At 44.2% G+C, this 17,223-nt stretch overlaps 1 protein-coding gene across 2 annotated transcripts; it reads left to right on the top strand.

Moving 5' to 3' along the window:
* The first annotated feature begins 2,434 nt into the window (after positions 1-2,434).
* Positions 2,435-16,650, top strand: LOC139385841 (G protein-coupled receptor 55a). Of its 2 annotated transcripts, XM_071131090.1 has the most exons (4): positions 2,435-2,576; positions 9,875-9,995; positions 10,135-10,320; positions 14,520-16,650. In XM_071131090.1, the coding sequence occupies exon 4, from the start codon at positions 14,524-14,526 to the stop codon at positions 15,511-15,513; it is 990 nt and encodes a 329-aa protein (XP_070987191.1). In that variant the 5' UTR covers positions 2,435-2,576; positions 9,875-9,995; positions 10,135-10,320; positions 14,520-14,523; the 3' UTR covers positions 15,514-16,650. The 2 variants fall into 2 exon arrangements, with proteins under 2 accessions (XP_070987191.1, XP_070987193.1); XM_071131092.1 differs by lacking the exons at positions 2,435-2,576; positions 9,875-9,995; positions 10,135-10,320 and adding exons at positions 12,269-12,389; positions 12,529-12,714 and having other exon boundaries at positions 14,520-16,639.
* The last annotated feature ends 573 nt before the right edge of the window (positions 16,651-17,223 follow it).

Genomic DNA, 17,223 nt, shown 5'->3' with positions numbered 1-17,223 from the left:
TCCCTCTCCAGGTTGCAGAAAGAAGTATAGAAGATGTCCAACACTCCCCCCAAAGACATCCCTCCACAGTCATTTATCCTGGATAAAGACACAAAGCAAAGACATCCCTCTACAGTCATTTATCCTGGATAAAGAGACAAAGCAAAGACATCCCTCTACAGTAATTTATCCTGAATAAAGAGACAAAGCAAAGACATCCCTCTACAGTCATTTATCCTGGATAAAGAGACAAAGCAAAGACATCCCTCTACAGTCATTTATCCTGGATAAAGAGACAAAGCAAAGACATCCCTCCACAGTCATTTATCCTGGATAAAGAGACAAAGCAAAGACATCCCTCTACAGTAATTTATCCTGGATAAAGAGACAAAGCAGAAAAGCATACGAGTGTGAGAGAAAGAGTTGGGGGAGAGAGATATGTTGTTATTGTTATTCATAAAATCACCACAGTTGTCTACAGTCACAACTCTTTCTATGCAAAAAAGTTGTAAGAATGTTTACTAATCAGAGCAATGTAGCATGTGACCTAACACAAACCTAACAGAACCACAATATCATTCTGATAACTCATTTGCTTCTTAAACATGTTTATCTGCAAATTTAACAAAACATAATTGGCCATTTAAGTTAATAAGGTTGATTTGAAGAAGTATGAAAATATACACAATTATTACAAAAATTATTATACCTCTGATTCTGTGTACTTCTACCAGTGAGATGGGAATTCCCTGTTTAGGCCTCTGGTGGACACCTTGAAGTGTGCCACTTACTTGAACATGTTCTCCTCCTTTGTCAGACCTAACGCATGATGGCACTCAGCTTCAAGGAAGCTGTTCATCACTGTTGAGGCCCGGTTGTTGGTGGCGGCGCTGATGTACACGATTAGATGCCTAAAACCGTCAATGCCACCATGAACTACAAATCACCATCTGTAATAAAGAAATTGTATTGTTTTGTTTACTGGAATATTAAAGGTCCCATCTAACATAGTCAAAATAATCTTCACTCTTCAATCACTGGATGGATACGTTATTTCTTCTTCGATTGACATTGGCTTTACACATTGCACAAGTGCAAAGTCTTCAAGACAGTAATGCAAATGGACATGATGAGTGAATTAGTAATAAATATATAACAAATACCTCCTGATTACTGTCCCAGCTTGTTGAATAGGCCTCTGGCATAAACGTTGCTCTGTGACGGTTAGTACAGCACTTAATGGAGCGCAGGCGCCACCCCAGTGGCATGAGTTCAACTGAGAATGGAGGGGATGGGTGACGTCCCCCAAGATGATGAGAGTTTGCTCGTAGAACGAGGCCTGGATACAGAGGGGCACACCAGTGAGGTTTTAACAATGGGTTAGAGACCTGTTTGGTTACCAAATTGCTGAACACTACAGGGTCAACCTCTGTGTCAGTAGATGCAGCTAACTGGAACAAATTGTCAGCCAGAGACTCCACACAAAAAAGTAAATAGTCAGATTCAGCACAAGCATTTTCAGCTAGGTTAGCCAAAACTCTCAACTCTCTGGCTGTCTCTTGCATTCGTGTAGCCATATTGCGTAGTGTCTGTGTCATAGAAACCATGCATGTGAAGTCAATCTTCGTACTCTGATACCGATCAACCAATGGGAGTAAGGTCACTCATTTATTTTTACATTTACCTGCATATATATTTATGGATTTATTTATGTATTCATAATTGTTTTTACTTTGGCCGTCTTGGTCCTCCATAGACTGAAAGATCACTCATTCAAAGTAGGAAAAGTGAGACGGAAATGAAATGAGGATGTGGTTGTGGTGGTGATGTATGCTATGTCGTAAGGACATTGTTCTCTGCACTACAGTATCAGACAGACCTCTCAGGAAAAAGTCTACTTATACTTTCAGGCAAGAACCATAGTTTCCAGAGAGCTAGATTACATATTTAGTAGTTATATTTCAAACACACAGACAAACATTCATTTTAGTTGGCTCCTGGCAGTGTACTCAAGATATCCCCTGGCTGTTCCTGTGGCTCCCTCTAGTGCCTCTTTGTACGAAAGGATAACATGATATTTCACTGTTTCAGACTTTTCCAGACAGTCTCCCACTCATACTGTATGCTAATGTGTGCATTAGCAATGACAGCTGTTGGAATCATAATATGATAAAAAATAAGATTTACAATTGGAAAACTTTTCGTATACAGCTTGGTTTCTTCTAGAAAATACTAAAATACAAACTCCAACCTGCGTAGGAAACGTATATAGTTATATCAATGGGAAACCCCTTCTGTTAACATACACATCTTACAGAGGCAGTGAAAAGTTTCACATCAAAAAACAACAGAGCATGCTCAACCACGTGAGCGTGGCCTAAGCAGAAACTGCTTCCACGGTATGTGCTCAAACCACACAATACTTGATGACTGTCTTCCTTTAACTATGCAATCTAGTCAACGAAAGCGGCACTAGACTAGAAGTAGTGGCATGACAGGCTGTCTATTGTAGGTGAAAGTGTGTCTTACCATCAAGTATTCAAAGCCAAAAGGTTTGGTTCTAGTTGAGACGAGATAATTATCCCAACACGATTTCGGTGAGTGTTTTTTTTCCGTAGCCTACTGTAATACTTTTGAACAGGAGTTTTGCTCCCAGTTCGTCACTGCATGCTTTATAGAATTAAAAGCACATCATACATTTACATTCACCCACGGTTTCTGCTATGCTGTTGTGAGATGTCGTATAATCTTAAATCCTCTAGAGACATTTAAATGTCACTATCCCTAAAACAATGGAAATACATTTTAAACACAGGCACTTTCTACAATGGGGAAAAATCACACCGTTCAGACCTTTTCAGTAGTGATTCCGTCTCTTTTCAGTGAGTTGGCTCATTCAACTCAGCTCACCAAAGTCAAGTCAAACAGATTGTGATAGATTGAAAATGATTGGTGTTAAAACAATTCTAATTAAATTTATAAATGAAATCATACTCTACCTTAACCACAATGTATTTTAAAATGCATTGGTTTGTTATGAAAAAGAATGGTATTAAACATTTGCATATAAAGTATAACTTTTTAATGTATATAAACAAAGTGCATATAAATGTAACAATTCAAAACAAATACAATCTGAACAGCAAAATAGAATATTGCACCATATCAAACAAAAATAAATACCAATGTGCAAAACTGCAGCATCCCACTTAAAACATTAAACTGGTCCCTCTGTATGCTCTCTTCTTTATTGCCATGTTATAACCAGCAGCACACAGCAATGCTGACCATATTTTGCTTTTATGAGAGATTTGCATTCAGAAATGCAAGCTGCCTCACTTTCGAGGGGCTGATGCGGTTTCTTCTCTCAGTAATTATTTGTCCAGTTTTCGAGAAGACTCTCTCAGAGGGAACGGATGTGGCCACTATGCAGAGTCTCCCTGTCATGACTTTAGTAAGCCGTGGGTAGACAGAGGCCTTGTTCTTCCACCAGGAGGGGCTCCTCCAAATAGGATCAGACCTCCATTATGACATTCGTGCTGCATCCCCAGTTGCTCTCTCGTCAAACAGCTCCACACAGCAAGGTTTTGTGGCACTACTGCTGGTGCTTCTGCTCCATCTGATCCCTCTTCCTCTTGTTGCCCTGGTGCCTGAGCCAGCTGACTGCTGGGGCTGTTCCTCCCTGCTGCTGAGGTTATTCTTTGAATAGCCTCATCAATCGCTCTGGCATCACTGAAGGCTAACTTCTTAAACCTGGGGTCAAGTGCAGCGGTTTCACATGTCGTATGGTTACATTTGCTTCTCTCTGGCGGCTGGCTGTGATTCGCTGCAGACCCTAACACATGAGTACCATTTTTGAGGTTGTTACATAGCTGAAAAGAGAGAACAGTAACTTATTAGTTCAGGTTCATGTTTTGTCTACTGATACTACATTCTAATCTACTGATCATATACATATATAATACTGGATTAAATAATGATGTAGTAATAACTGCTTACTGTACCTCTCCACAGTGACCTGCTCAAAGGGTTCCAGGACTCTGCACACCTCCTCCACCACCTCCCATTCCTCTTGGGTCAGAGCATCAACAGGTGCATTGACAATGGCCAGGGTAGAGATGATGGCATCCTTTGACTGAAGAAACCGCCTCAACATATACAATTTTGAATTCCACCTTGTAGTTCAGTCTTGTTTAGGCCTCAGCTCAGGCATCCCCATCTGGCGTTGTGTAGACTTTAGTTTTTCAGCACCTACTGTGTTCCTGTGGAAGTATTCCACAGCTGCTTTCACTTTGTCCACAGTGGGCTTCATCACCTTCAGAGCATATCTTACAATCAGGTTGATTGTGTGGGCAAGACATGGATGATGGGTCCATTTAAACATTTTCATGGCTTTGGTTATGTTAGCTGCATTGTTGCTGACACAACAGACCTATTTTCCATCTACTGCCATTCTTTGGTCACTCTCAACAGTTCCTCTGCCAAGTTCTCTGAGGTGTGTCTGTCGCTGAACTCAAAGCAGTCAGCTAGACATTGAAAAATCTTCAATGAAGTGACATGCAACTGACATGTAAGAAGTGGTTACCCTTGATGTCCAGCAGTCAGTGGTAAGGCAAACTGCAGTAGCTTTTTGGACTCTTCCCCACACTAAAGCCTGTGTGCTCTCGTACAGTTGTAGAATAAGTGATTTTGAAAGGGTTTTCTTGCTTGGAATTGTGGACATTGGATTTAGACTATTGCTATAGTTTCTAAAACCTCTTTCCTCCACGATCGAAAATGGCTGGAAATTGGTGGCAATAATTTTAGCAAATGCAATATCAATTTGGCCTTGGCTACAGACATAGACTTTGGCATAAACTGGTCCATAGAAGACTGCGTAGCTGTGCGTCGCGGAGTAGGCCTACTTGAGTGAGTGGATACATCTCCACGTGTGGAGGTGCTGGCTCCACCACTATCACTAGCAGGCCTATTAGTTTCTCGAAGCTCGTGTAGAACCGGCTTTATATGAGATTTTGTTTTGGCAAATTCTACACTGTGCTCTAACATTGTCTACATTATTAAAATGCATCCAAATGCTACTGTGCTTCCGACTCATTTTCCAGCTGTTGTTTTTACAGCTGTCCTTCTTCTCTCTCCTCGGCTGCTAAGTGTGTGACTGTGAGTGTGTTGGCTCAGCTCTCCCTCACGCATCTTTGGTTCATTGGTTGACACTTCGTGTCTGATTGACAGGAACAACAGGTGAGGCTGTTAGTCTGTGCAGACAGAACGAATGTGTGTGCGCTTGAGCATATTTTTTTTTCCGTTCTTTGAATTAGTTAATTCTATTAATTTCAATCTTTAATTATTCATATCTTTATTTTTTAATTTTTTATAAATAGATTTGGCTCTTCTGAAATGCGAGCCAGCTCCCAACGTTCACCTACAATGGCCGGTTCTTAGAGCCAACCAGCCACGTCTTGCTTCCGGACAAGCTAAACACCTTCTTCGCCCGCTTTGAGGATAACACAGTGCCACCGACACGGCCCGCTACCAAGAACTGTGGACTCTCCTTCTCCATGGCCGAAGTGAGTAAGACATTTAAACGCTTTGACCCTCGCAAGGCTGCCAGCCTAGATGGCATCCCTAGCCGCATCTTCAGAGCATGCGCAGACCAGCTGGCTGGAGTGTTTACAGACATAATCAATCTCTCCCTATCCCAATCTGCTGCCCTCACTTGCTTCAAGATGTCCACTATTGTTCCCGTACCCAAGAAAACAAAAGTTTTCGAGAAGACTCTCTCAGAGGGAACGGATGTGGCCACTATGCAGAGTCTCCCTGTCATAACTTTAGTAAGCCGTGGGTAGACAGAGGCCTTGTTCTTCCACCAGGAGGGGCTCCTCCAAATAGGATCAGACCTCCATTATGACATTGCTGAGGGAATCCTTTGTGCTGCATCCCCAGTTGCTCTCTCGTCAAACAGCTCCACACAGCAAGGTTTTGTGGCACTACTGCTGGTGCTTCTGCTCCATCTGATCCCTCTTCCTCTTGTTGCCCTGGTGCCTGAGCCAGCTGACTGCTGGGGCTGTTCCTCCCTGCTGCTGAGGTTATTCTTTGAATAGCCTCATCAATCGCTCTGGCATCACTGAAGGCTAACTTCTTAAACCTGGGGTCAAGTGCAGCGGTTTCACATGTCGTATGGTTACATTTGCTTCTCTCTGGCGGCTGGCTGTGATTCGCTGCAGACCCTAACACATGAGTACCATTTTTGAGGTTGTTACATAGCTGAAAAGAGAGAACAGTAACTTATTAGTTCAGGTTCATGTTTTGTCTACTGATACTACATTCTAATCTACTGATCATATACATATATAATACTGGATTAAATAATGATGTAGTAATAACTGCTTACTGTACCTCTCCACAGTGACCTGCTCAAAGGGTTCCAGGACTCTGCACACCTCCTCCACCACCTCCCATTCCTCTTGGGTCAGAGCATCAACAGGTGCATTGACAATGGCCAGGGTAGAGATGATGGCATCCTTTGACTGAAGAAACCGCCTCAACATATACAATTTTGAATTCCACCTTGTAGTTCAGTCTTGTTTAGGCCTCAGCTCAGGCATCCCCATCTGGCGTTGTGTAGACTTTAGTTTTTCAGCACCTACTGTGTTCCTGTGGAAGTATTCCACAGCTGCTTTCACTTTGTCCACAGTGGGCTTCATCACCTTCAGAGCATATCTTACAATCAGGTTGATTGTGTGGGCAAGACATGGATGATGGGTCCATTTAAACATTTTCATGGCTTTGGTTATGTTAGCTGCATTGTTGCTGACACAACAGACCTCTTTTCCATCTACTGCCATTCTTTGGTCACTCTCAACAGTTCCTCTGCCAAGTTCTCTGAGGTGTGTCTGTCGCTGAACTCAAAGCAGTCAGCTAGACATTGAAAAATCTTCAATGAAGTGACATTTAACTGACATGTAAGAAGTGGTTACCCTTGATGTCCAGCAGTCAGTGGTAAGGCAAACTGCAGTAGCTTTTTGGACTCTTCCCCACACTAAAGCCTGTGTGCTCTCGTACAGTTGTAGAATAAGTGATTTTGAAAGGGTTTTCTTGCTTGGAATTGTGGACATTGGATTTAGACTATTGCTATAGTTTCTAAAACCTCTTTCCTCCACGATCGAAAATGGCTGGAAATTGGTGGCAATAATTTTAGCAAATGCAATATCAATTTGGCCTTGGCTACAGACATAGACTTTGCCATAAACTGGTCCATAGAAGACTGCGTAGCTGTGCGTCGCGGAGTAGGCCTACTTGAGTGAGTGGATACATCTCCACGTGTGGAGGTGCTGGCTCCACCACTATCACTAGCAGGCCTATTAGTTTCTCGAAGCTCGTGTAGAACCGGCTTTATATGAGATTTTGTTTTGGCAAATTCTACACTGTGCTCTAACATTGTCTACATTATTAAAATGCATCCAAATGCTACTGTGCTTCCGACTCATTTTCCAGCTGTTGTTTTTACAGCTGTCCTTCTTCTCTCTCCTCGGCTGCTAAGTGTGTGACTGTGAGTGTGTTGGCTCAGCTCTCCCTCACGCATCTTTGGTTCATTGGTTGACACTTCGTGTCTGATTGACAGGAACAACAGGTGAGGCTGTTAGTCTGTGCAGACAGAACGAATGTGTGTGCGCTTGAGCATATTTTTTTTTCCGTTCTTTGAATTAGTTAATTCTATTAATTTCAATCTTTAATTATTCATATCTTTATTTTTTTATTTTTTATAAATAGATTTGGCTCTTCTGATATGCGAGCCAGCTCCCAACGTTCACCTACAATGGCCGGTTCTTAGAGCCAACCAGCCACGTCTTGCTTCCGGACAAGCTAAACACCTTCTTCGCCCGCTTTGAGGATAACACAGTGCCACCGACACGGCCCGCTACCAAGAACTGTGGACTCTCCTTCTCCATGGCCGAAGTGAGTAAGACATTTAAACGCTTTGACCCTCGCAAGGCTGCCAGCCTAGATGGCATCCCTAGCCGCATCTTCAGAGCATGCGCAGACCAGCTGGCTGGAGTGTTTACAGACATAATCAATCTCTCCCTATCCCAATCTGCTGCCCTCACTTGCTTCAAGATGTCCACTATTGTTCCCGTACCCAAGAAAACAAAAGTTTTCGAGAAGACTCTCTCAGAGGGAACGGATGTGGCCACTATGCAGAGTCTCCCTGTCATGACTTTAGTAAGCCGTGGGTAGACAGAGGCCTTGTTCTTCCACCAGGAGGGGCTCCTCCAAATAGGATCAGACCTCCATTATGACATTGCTGAGGGAATCCTTTGTGCTGCATCCCCAGTTGCTCTCTCGTCAAACAGCTCCACACAGCAAGGTTTTGTGGCACTACTGCTGGTGCTTCTGCTCCATCTGATCCCTCTTCCTCTTGTTGCCCTGGTGCCTGAGCCAGCTGACTGCTGGGGCTGTTCCTCCCTGCTGCTGAGGTTATTCTTTGAATAGCCTCATCAATCGCTCTGGCATCACTGAAGGCTAACTTCTTAAACCTGGGGTCAAGTGCAGCGGTTTCACATGTCGTATGGTTACATTTGCTTCTCTCTGGCGGCTGGCTGTGATTCGCTGCAGACCCTAACACATGAGTACCATTTTTGAGGTTGTTACATAGCTGAAAAGAGAGAACAGTAACTTATTAGTTCAGGTTCATGTTTTGTCTACTGATACTACATTCTAATCTACTGATCATATACATATATAATACTGGATTAAATAATGATGTAGTAATAACTGCTTACTGTACCTCTCCACAGTGACCTGCTCAAAGGGTTCCAGGACTCTGCACACCTCCTCCACCACCTCCCATTCCTCTTGGGTCAGAGCATCAACAGGTGCATTGACAATGGCCAGGGTAGAGATGATGGCATCCTTTGACTGAAGAAACCGCCTCAACATATACAATTTTGAATTCCACCTTGTAGTTCAGTCTTGTTTAGGCCTCAGCTCAGGCATCCCCATCTGGCGTTGTGTAGACTTTAGTTTTTCAGCACCTACTGTGTTCCTGTGGAAGTATTCCACAGCTGCTTTCACTTTGTCCACAGTGGGCTTCATCACCTTCAGAGCATATCTTACAATCAGGTTGATTGTGTGGGCAAGACATGGATGATGGGTCCATTTAAACATTTTCATGGCTTTGGTTATGTTAGCTGCATTGTTGCTGACACAACAGACCTCTTTTCCATCTACTGCCATTCTTTGGTCACTCTCAACAGTTCCTCTGCCAAGTTCTCTGAGGTGTGTCTGTCGCTGAACTCAAAGCAGTCAGCTAGACATTGAAAAATCTTCAATGAAGTGACATGTAACTGACATGTAAGAAGTGGTTACCCTTGATGTCCAGCAGTCAGTGGTAAGGCAAACTGCAGTAGCTTTTTGGACTCTTCCCCACACTAAAGCCTGTGTGCTCTCGTACAGTTGTATAATAAGTGATTTTGAAAGGGTTTTCTTGCTTGGAATTGTGGACATTGGATTTAGACTATTGCTATAGTTTCTAAAACCTCTTTCCTCCACGATCGAAAATGGCTGGAAATTGGTGGCAATAATTTTAGCAAATGCAATATCAATTTGGCCTTGGCTACAGACATAGACTTTGGCATAAACTGGTCTATAGAAGACTGCGTAGCTGTGCGTCGCGGAGTAGGCCTACTTGAGTGAGTGGATACATCTCCACGTGTGGAGGTGCTGGCTCCACCACTATCACTAGCAGGCCTATTAGTTTCTCGAAGCTCGTGTAGAACCGGCTTTATATGAGATTTTGTTTTGGCAAATTCTACACTGTGCTCTAACATTGTCTACATTATTAAAATGCATCCAAATGCTACTGTGCTTCCGACTCATTTTCCAGCTGTTGTTTTCACAGCTGTCCTTCTTCTCTCTCCTCGGCTGCTAAGTGTGTGACTGTGAGTGTGTTGGCTCGGCTCTCCCTCACGCATCTTTGGTTCATTGGTTGACACTTCGTGTCTGATTGACAGGAACAACAGGTGAGGCTGTTAGTCTGTGCAGACAGAACGAATGTGTGTGCGCTTGAGCATTTTTTTTTTCCGTTCTTTGAATTAGTTAATTCTATTAATTTCAATCTTTAATTATTCATATCTTTATTTTTTAATTTTTTATAAATAGATTTGGCTCTTCTGATATGCGAGCCAGCTCCCAACGTTCACCTACAATGGCCGGTTCTTAGAGCCAACCAGCCACGTCTTGCTTCCGGACAAGCTAAACACCTTCTTCGCCCGCTTTGAGGATAACACAGTGCCACCGACACGGCCCGCTACCAAGAACTGTGGACTCTCCTTCTCCATGGCCGAAGTGAGTAAGACATTTAAACGCTTTGACCCTCGCAAGGCTGCCAGCCTAGATGGCATCCCTAGCCGCATCTTCAGAGCATGCGCAGACCAGCTGGCTGGAGTGTTTACAGACATAATCAATCTCTCCCTATCCCAATCTGCTGCCCTCACTTGCTTCAAGATGTCCACTATTGTTCCCGTACCCAAGAAAACAAAAGTTTTCGAGAAGACTCTCTCAGAGGGAACGGATGTGGCCACTATGCAGAGTCTCCCTGTCATGACTTTAGTAAGCCGTGGGTAGACAGAGGCCTTGTTCTTCCACCAGGAGGGGCTCCTCCAAATAGGATCAGACCTCCATTATGACATTGCTGAGGGAATCCTTTGTGCTGCATCCCCAGTTGCTCTCTCGTCAAACAGCTCCACACAGCAAGGTTTTGTGGCACTACTGCTGGTGCTTCTGCTCCATCTGATCCCTCTTCCTCTTGTTGCCCTGGTGCCTGAGCCAGCTGACTGCTGGGGCTGTTCCTCCCTGCTGCTGAGGTTATTCTTTGAATAGCCTCATCAATCGCTCTGGCATCACTGAAGGCTAACTTCTTAAACCTGGGGTCAAGTGCAGCGGTTTCACATGTCGTATGGTTACATTTGCTTCTCTTGGCGGCTGGCTGTGATTCGCTGCAGACCCTAACACATGAGTACCATTTTTGAGGTTGTTACATAGCTGAAAAGAGAGAACAGTAACTTATTAGTTCAGGTTCATGTTTTGTCTACTGATACTACATTCTAATCTACTGATCATATACATATATAATACTGGATTAAATAATGATGTAGTAATAACTGCTTACTGTACCTCTCCACAGTGACCTGCTCAAAGGGTTCCAGGACTCTGCACACCTCCTCCACCACCTCCCATTCCTCTTGGGTCAGAGCATCAACAGGTGCATTGACAATGGCCAGGGTAGAGATGATGGCATCCTTTGACTGAAGAAACCGCCTCAACATATACAATTTTGAATTCCACCTTGTAGTTCAGTCTTGTTTAGGCCTCAGCTCAGGCATCCCCATCTGGCGTTGTGTAGACTTTAGTTTTTCAGCACCTACTGTGTTCCTGTGGAAGTATTCCACAGCTGCTTTCACTTTGTCCACAGTGGGCTTCATCACCTTCAGAGCATATCTTACAATCAGGTTGATTGTGTGGGCAAGACATGGATGATGGGTCCATTTAAACATTTTCATGGCTTTGGTTATGTTAGCTGCATTGTTGCTGACACAACAGACCTCTTTTCCATCTACTGCCATTCTTTGGTCACTCTCAACAGTTCCTCTGCCAAGTTCTCTGAGGTGTGTCTGTCGCTGAACTCAAAGCAGTCAGCTAGACATTGAAAAATCTTCAATGAAGTGACATGTAACTGACATGTAAGAAGTGGTTACCCTTGATGTCCAGCAGTCAGTGGTAAGGCAAACTGCAGTAGCTTTTTGGACTCTTCCCCACACTAAAGCCTGTGTGCTCTCGTACAGTTGTATAATAAGTGATTTTGAAAGGGTTTTCTTGCTTGGAATTGTGGACATTGGATTTAGACTATTGCTATAGTTTCTAAAACCTCTTTCCTCCACGATCGAAAATGGCTGGAAATTGGTGGCAATAATTTTAGCAAATGCAATATCAATTTGGCCTTGGCTACAGACATAGACTTTGGCATAAACTGGTCTATAGAAGACTGCGTAGCTGTGCGTCGCGGAGTAGGCCTACTTGAGTGAGTGGATACATCTCCACGTGTGGAGGTGCTGGCTCCACCACTATCACTAGCAGGCCTATTAGTTTCTCGAAGCTCGTGTAGAACCGGCTCGTGTAGAACCGGGAGATTTTGTTTTGGCAAATTCTACACTGTGCTCTAACATTGTCTACATTATTAAAATGCATCCAAATGCTACTGTGCTTCCGACTCATTTTCCAGCTGTTGTTTTCACAGCTGTCCTTCTTCTCTCTCCTCGGCTGCTAAGTGTGTGACTGTGAGTGTGTTGGCTCGGCTCTCCCTCACGCATCTTTGGTTCATTGGTTGACACTTCGTGTCTGATTGACAGGAACAACAGGTGAGGCTGTTAGTCTGTGCAGACAGAACGAATGTGTGTGCGCTTGAGCATTTTTTTTTTCCGTTCTTTGAATTAGTTAATTCTATTAATTTCAATCTTTAATTATTCATATCTTTATTTTTTTATTTTTTATAAATAGATTTGGCTCTTCTGATATGCGAGCCAGCTCCCAACGTTCACCTACAATGGCCGGTTCTTAGAGCCAACCAGCCACGTCTTGCTTCCGGACAAGCTAAACACCTTCTTCGCCCGCTTTGAGGATTACACAGTGCCACCGACACGGCCCGCTACCAAGAACTGTGGACTCTCCTTCTCCATGGCCGAAGTGAGTAAGACATTTAAACGCGTTGACCCTCGCAAGGCTGCCAGCCTAGATGGCATCCCTAGCCGCATCTTCAGAGCATGCGCAGACCAGCTGGCTGGAGTGTTTACGGACATAATCAATCTCTCCCTATCCCAATCTGCTGCCCTCACTTGCTTCAAGATGTCCACTATTGTTCCCGTACCCAAGAAAGCAAAAGTAACTGAACTAAATGAGTATTGCCCCGTAGCACTCAAGTCTGTCATCATGAAGTTCTTTGAGAGGTTAGTTAAGGATTATATCACCTCTACCTTACCTGCCACCCTAGACCCACTTCAATATGCAATTTGCGTCTGTGGACCCCAATAGGTTCACAGACGATGCAATCTCCATCACACTGCACACTGCCCTATCCCATCTGGACAAAAGGAATACCTATGTAAGAATGTTGTTCATTGACTGTAGCTCAGTATTCAACACCATACTACCCTCCAAGCTCATCATTAAGCTCGGGGCCCTGAGCCTGAACCCCGCCCTGTGCAACTGGGTCCTGGACATCCGAACAGTCCGCCCCCAGGTAGTGAAGGTAGGAAACAACACCTCCACTTCGCTGATCTTCAACACTGGGGCCCAACAAGGGAAGCATGCTCAGCCCCATCCTGTACTCACTGTTCACCCATGACTGTGTGGCCACGCACACCTCCAACTCAATCATCAAGTTTGCAGACGACACAACAGTAGTAGGCCCCAACAATGACGAAACAGCCTACAGGGAGGAGATGAGGGACCTGGGAGAGTGGTGCCAGGAAAATAACCTCTCACTCAACATCAACAAAACAGAGGAGCTGATCGTGAACTTCAGGAAACAGCAGAGGGAGCAAGCCCCTATCCACATAAACTGGACCGCAGTGGAGAAGGAGGAAAGCTTCAAGTTCCTCTGCGTACACATAACTGATGATCTGAAATGGTCCACCCACACAGACAGTGTGATGGAGAAGACGCAACAGCGCCCTCAGGAGGCTGAAGAAATGTGTCTTGGCCCCTAAAACTTTTACAGATGCACAATTGAGAGCATCCTATCGGGCTGTATCACCACCGCCTGGTATGACAACTGCACCGCCCACAACTGCAGAGCTCTGAATAGGTCAGTGCAGTCTGCCCAACACATTACCGGGGGCAAACTACCTGCCCTCCAGGACACCTACAGAACCCAATGTCACAGCAAGGCCAAAAAGATCATTAAGGACATCAACCACCCAAGCCACTGCCTGTTCACCCCGCTATCATCCAGATTGCGAGGTCAGTACAGGTGCATCAAATCTGGGACCGAGAGACTGAAAAACAGCTTCTATCTCAAGACATCAGACTGTTAAATAGCCATCACTAGCCGGCTTACACCCAGTTACATAACCCTGTACCTTAGAGGCTGCCGCCCTATATGCATGGACTTGTAATCACTGGCCACTTTAAGAATGGAACACTAGTTACTTTAATAATGTGCAAATAATGTTTACATACTGCTTTACTCATCTCGTATGTATATACTGTATTCTATTCTGCTGTATTTTAGTCAATGCCACTCCGACATGGCTCAATCTAATATTTATATATTTCTAAATTCAATTATTTTACTTTTAGATTTGTGTGTATTGTTGTGAATTGTTAGATATTACTACACTGTTGGAGCTAGGAACACAAGCATTTTGCTACGACCGCAATAACATCTGCTAAATCTGTTTATGTGATCAATATAATTTGATTGGATTTGTGTCGTAAGTGAAAGTGCAATGACATTTATATGCGTATTCTATTTCCCTCTCTGTTTGCAGTAAAATGCCAATGTGTGAAAGGGACGTGTGCTATATACAATGGATTGTCTACGTCCCCACGTTCGTGGTGGGTTTACCCCTCAACCTGGCCACCCTGTGGCTCCTCCTCTTCAGGATCCGTCGATGGACTGAGTCCACAGTCTACCTCAGCAGTCTGATCATCAACGACAGCCTTCTCATCTTTTCTCTGCCCTTCAAGATATACGCCTTTGGCCGCACCTGGGGCCTGAGCATGGGCTTCTGCACCTTCCTGGAGAGCCTGGTGTTCGTCAACATCTATGGGAGCATCGTACTGATCGTGTGCATCTCGGGCGACCGATATGTTTCTCTGCGGTTTCCATTCAACGGCAAGCGTCTACGCTCGCCACGGAAGGCTGCCCTGGTATGCCTGGCTGTGTGGGTGACGGTATTCGCTTTCACCACACCCGTCTATGAGCTCCACAACAAAAACACCACTAGCCTGCACAACAACAACGAAACCAGGTGTTTCGAGGGATTCTCCAGGGAAACCTGGGGGAAGAAATGGATCATTGTCGCCATGGAGACGGTATTCACAATCAGCACTGTCACTATGTTGTTCTTCTCAGTGCGCGTGATGCAGATCCTGAGTGACATGCGGCGTCGGAACCCGCTGGACAAGAAGGTGAGGGACAACAAGTCTGTGAAGATCGTCCTGAGCAACCTGGTGGCCTTTATGCTGTGCTTCATCCCGTACCACGTGGCCGCAGTCGTCTACTTCCTGGCCAAGAACTGCACAGAGAACCCAGACGTCATCGACCCCCTCAGAGACTTCGTTCACATCAGCACCTGTCTGGGCAGTGTCAACTGTCTGACGGACGGGGTCTGCTACTACTTCATCCTGAAGGAGAACCTGCTGACTGCCAGCCAGGAGAGGAGGAGGATGTCCACTAGAGGGAACAACATGGCAAAGCCCAGGGAAATCAACCAGCATCCGATGGACAACATCATGGTCAAGGGACCCAGAGAGACATAATCAGACAACCAGGTCACTGGAGATCGATAGGACTTGCTAGATAGATGTGGTTTATTGGAGTGGAGTGGAGAGCAGGGTGGAGGCGATTTCCCTGTAGATGGATGGCTATTACCTCTATCTGGGAAACGGAAACTCAGATCACCACAACAGAGAGGAGACAAGTCTCATGAAAGACTCTCGAAGAATGAATGACTGGTGTTAGGTTCTAATTCTCAGAGTAAAAAACTCAAAGGACATTTATGAAGCTTAACCAAGTTTATTCTGCCCAGAGGGTCAATACAGTTGCATTCAGATAAAAACATTTTACACAAGCACTGATATTTAACTGTTCCTCATAGGCTGAGCCTCCTCCTACCCATCTGTACAAACATCATTCTTACTGCTAGGCAGGACACTAGTGATACGGGCCATAAACTTTTATTTCTCCCTTAAGGTGACCTGACCTGACCTCAACGCCCCTCCATCACTAATCCACAGCTCTCTCCCCCTATCAATGCCTGCCACATGTAATCGCTTCTGATGGGTGTCACCTTGGGGTCATGATAGTGGCTGCACCAAATTATTGATGTATTACAATAATTGATTATGCTTATGTTGTATGAATAGAAGGGGAAGGGCTATAAGACACTCCCCCACTACATTTATAGGGTCCTGGACCACAGATGAGCAATATATTCATTATAAGGTTTAATACTGTTCCACAGTTCTTTTCTAGTCTCTGCCTCTTATAAGAAACGGTCTGAGCAGATATGTGAGCCATTGCCGTCAAAACAGAGTGTCTGTGAGAAAGCACCTCAAGGGTAAAAGAGATACATAGACACAGACCCCTGCAGGGGAGTAAATAGATAGGAGACAAGTCAAACATACCACTGTAAGCCACACGGGAATGGAAAATTACTGCTGGGCTATAGTTTCCTCCTGCAAGTTTGTATAACTGTATATGCATGGGCTGGGTCTCATCAGTAGAAGGTGTTGATGTAGGCAGTTACATTACTAGGGGTTGACTGCAAGCATATTAAAGCAACTTTGACCTTTTATATTTTGCAGAACTTACTCTGAAACATGCGTGCTGTGTTTCCGTTGTCAACTCCTGTCTGTAATTGCATTAATAAAGGTTTGATTGATTTACTTAAAGAAGATATTGTCTGATTGCTGATTTTACCAATAAGCCAATGATTGACAAGGAACAAGGAACACTATATACCTTCCTCCTATAACCATTAAAACCTCTTAAGTCTACCCCCTCCTTTTTCGAACATTCTGTTAAAAATCGTGCAACATTTCAGCGTCCTGCTACTCATGCCAGGAATATAGTACATGCATATGATTAGTATGTGTGGATAGAAAACACTCTGAAGTTTCTAAAACTGGTTAAATCACGGCTGTGACTATAACAGAGCGTGTGTTTCATCGAAAAGCGCAAGAAAAACTGGTCACTGAAAGCTGAAAATAATATCCATGCGCCACTTTCATGTATTGTTTAAAGGACACCAAATTAAATAGGGCCTCGGATGCAATTCCTACAGATTCCACACGATGTCGCCATTGTCATAATTTTCCTGAGAGCTATTTCTTAGTCAAACAAAGGAAAGACATTCAATTTCTTCCGGTCTCCGACAGGATGTTTTGGAGGAGAGATTTTCGACCATGATTTGAAGACGTGGAGCTATTGAATACACATCGCCCCGTGATCATTTTGATAGATTATAA

The sequence above is a fragment of the Oncorhynchus clarkii genome, chromosome 27 (genome assembly GCF_045791955.1).
Source record: "Oncorhynchus clarkii lewisi isolate Uvic-CL-2024 chromosome 27, UVic_Ocla_1.0, whole genome shotgun sequence".
Classification (NCBI taxonomy): domain Eukaryota; kingdom Metazoa; phylum Chordata; class Actinopteri; order Salmoniformes; family Salmonidae; genus Oncorhynchus; species Oncorhynchus clarkii.
The sequence above is the reverse complement of the archived record's forward strand: the minus strand, read 5'-3'. Positions and strand labels throughout refer to the sequence as shown.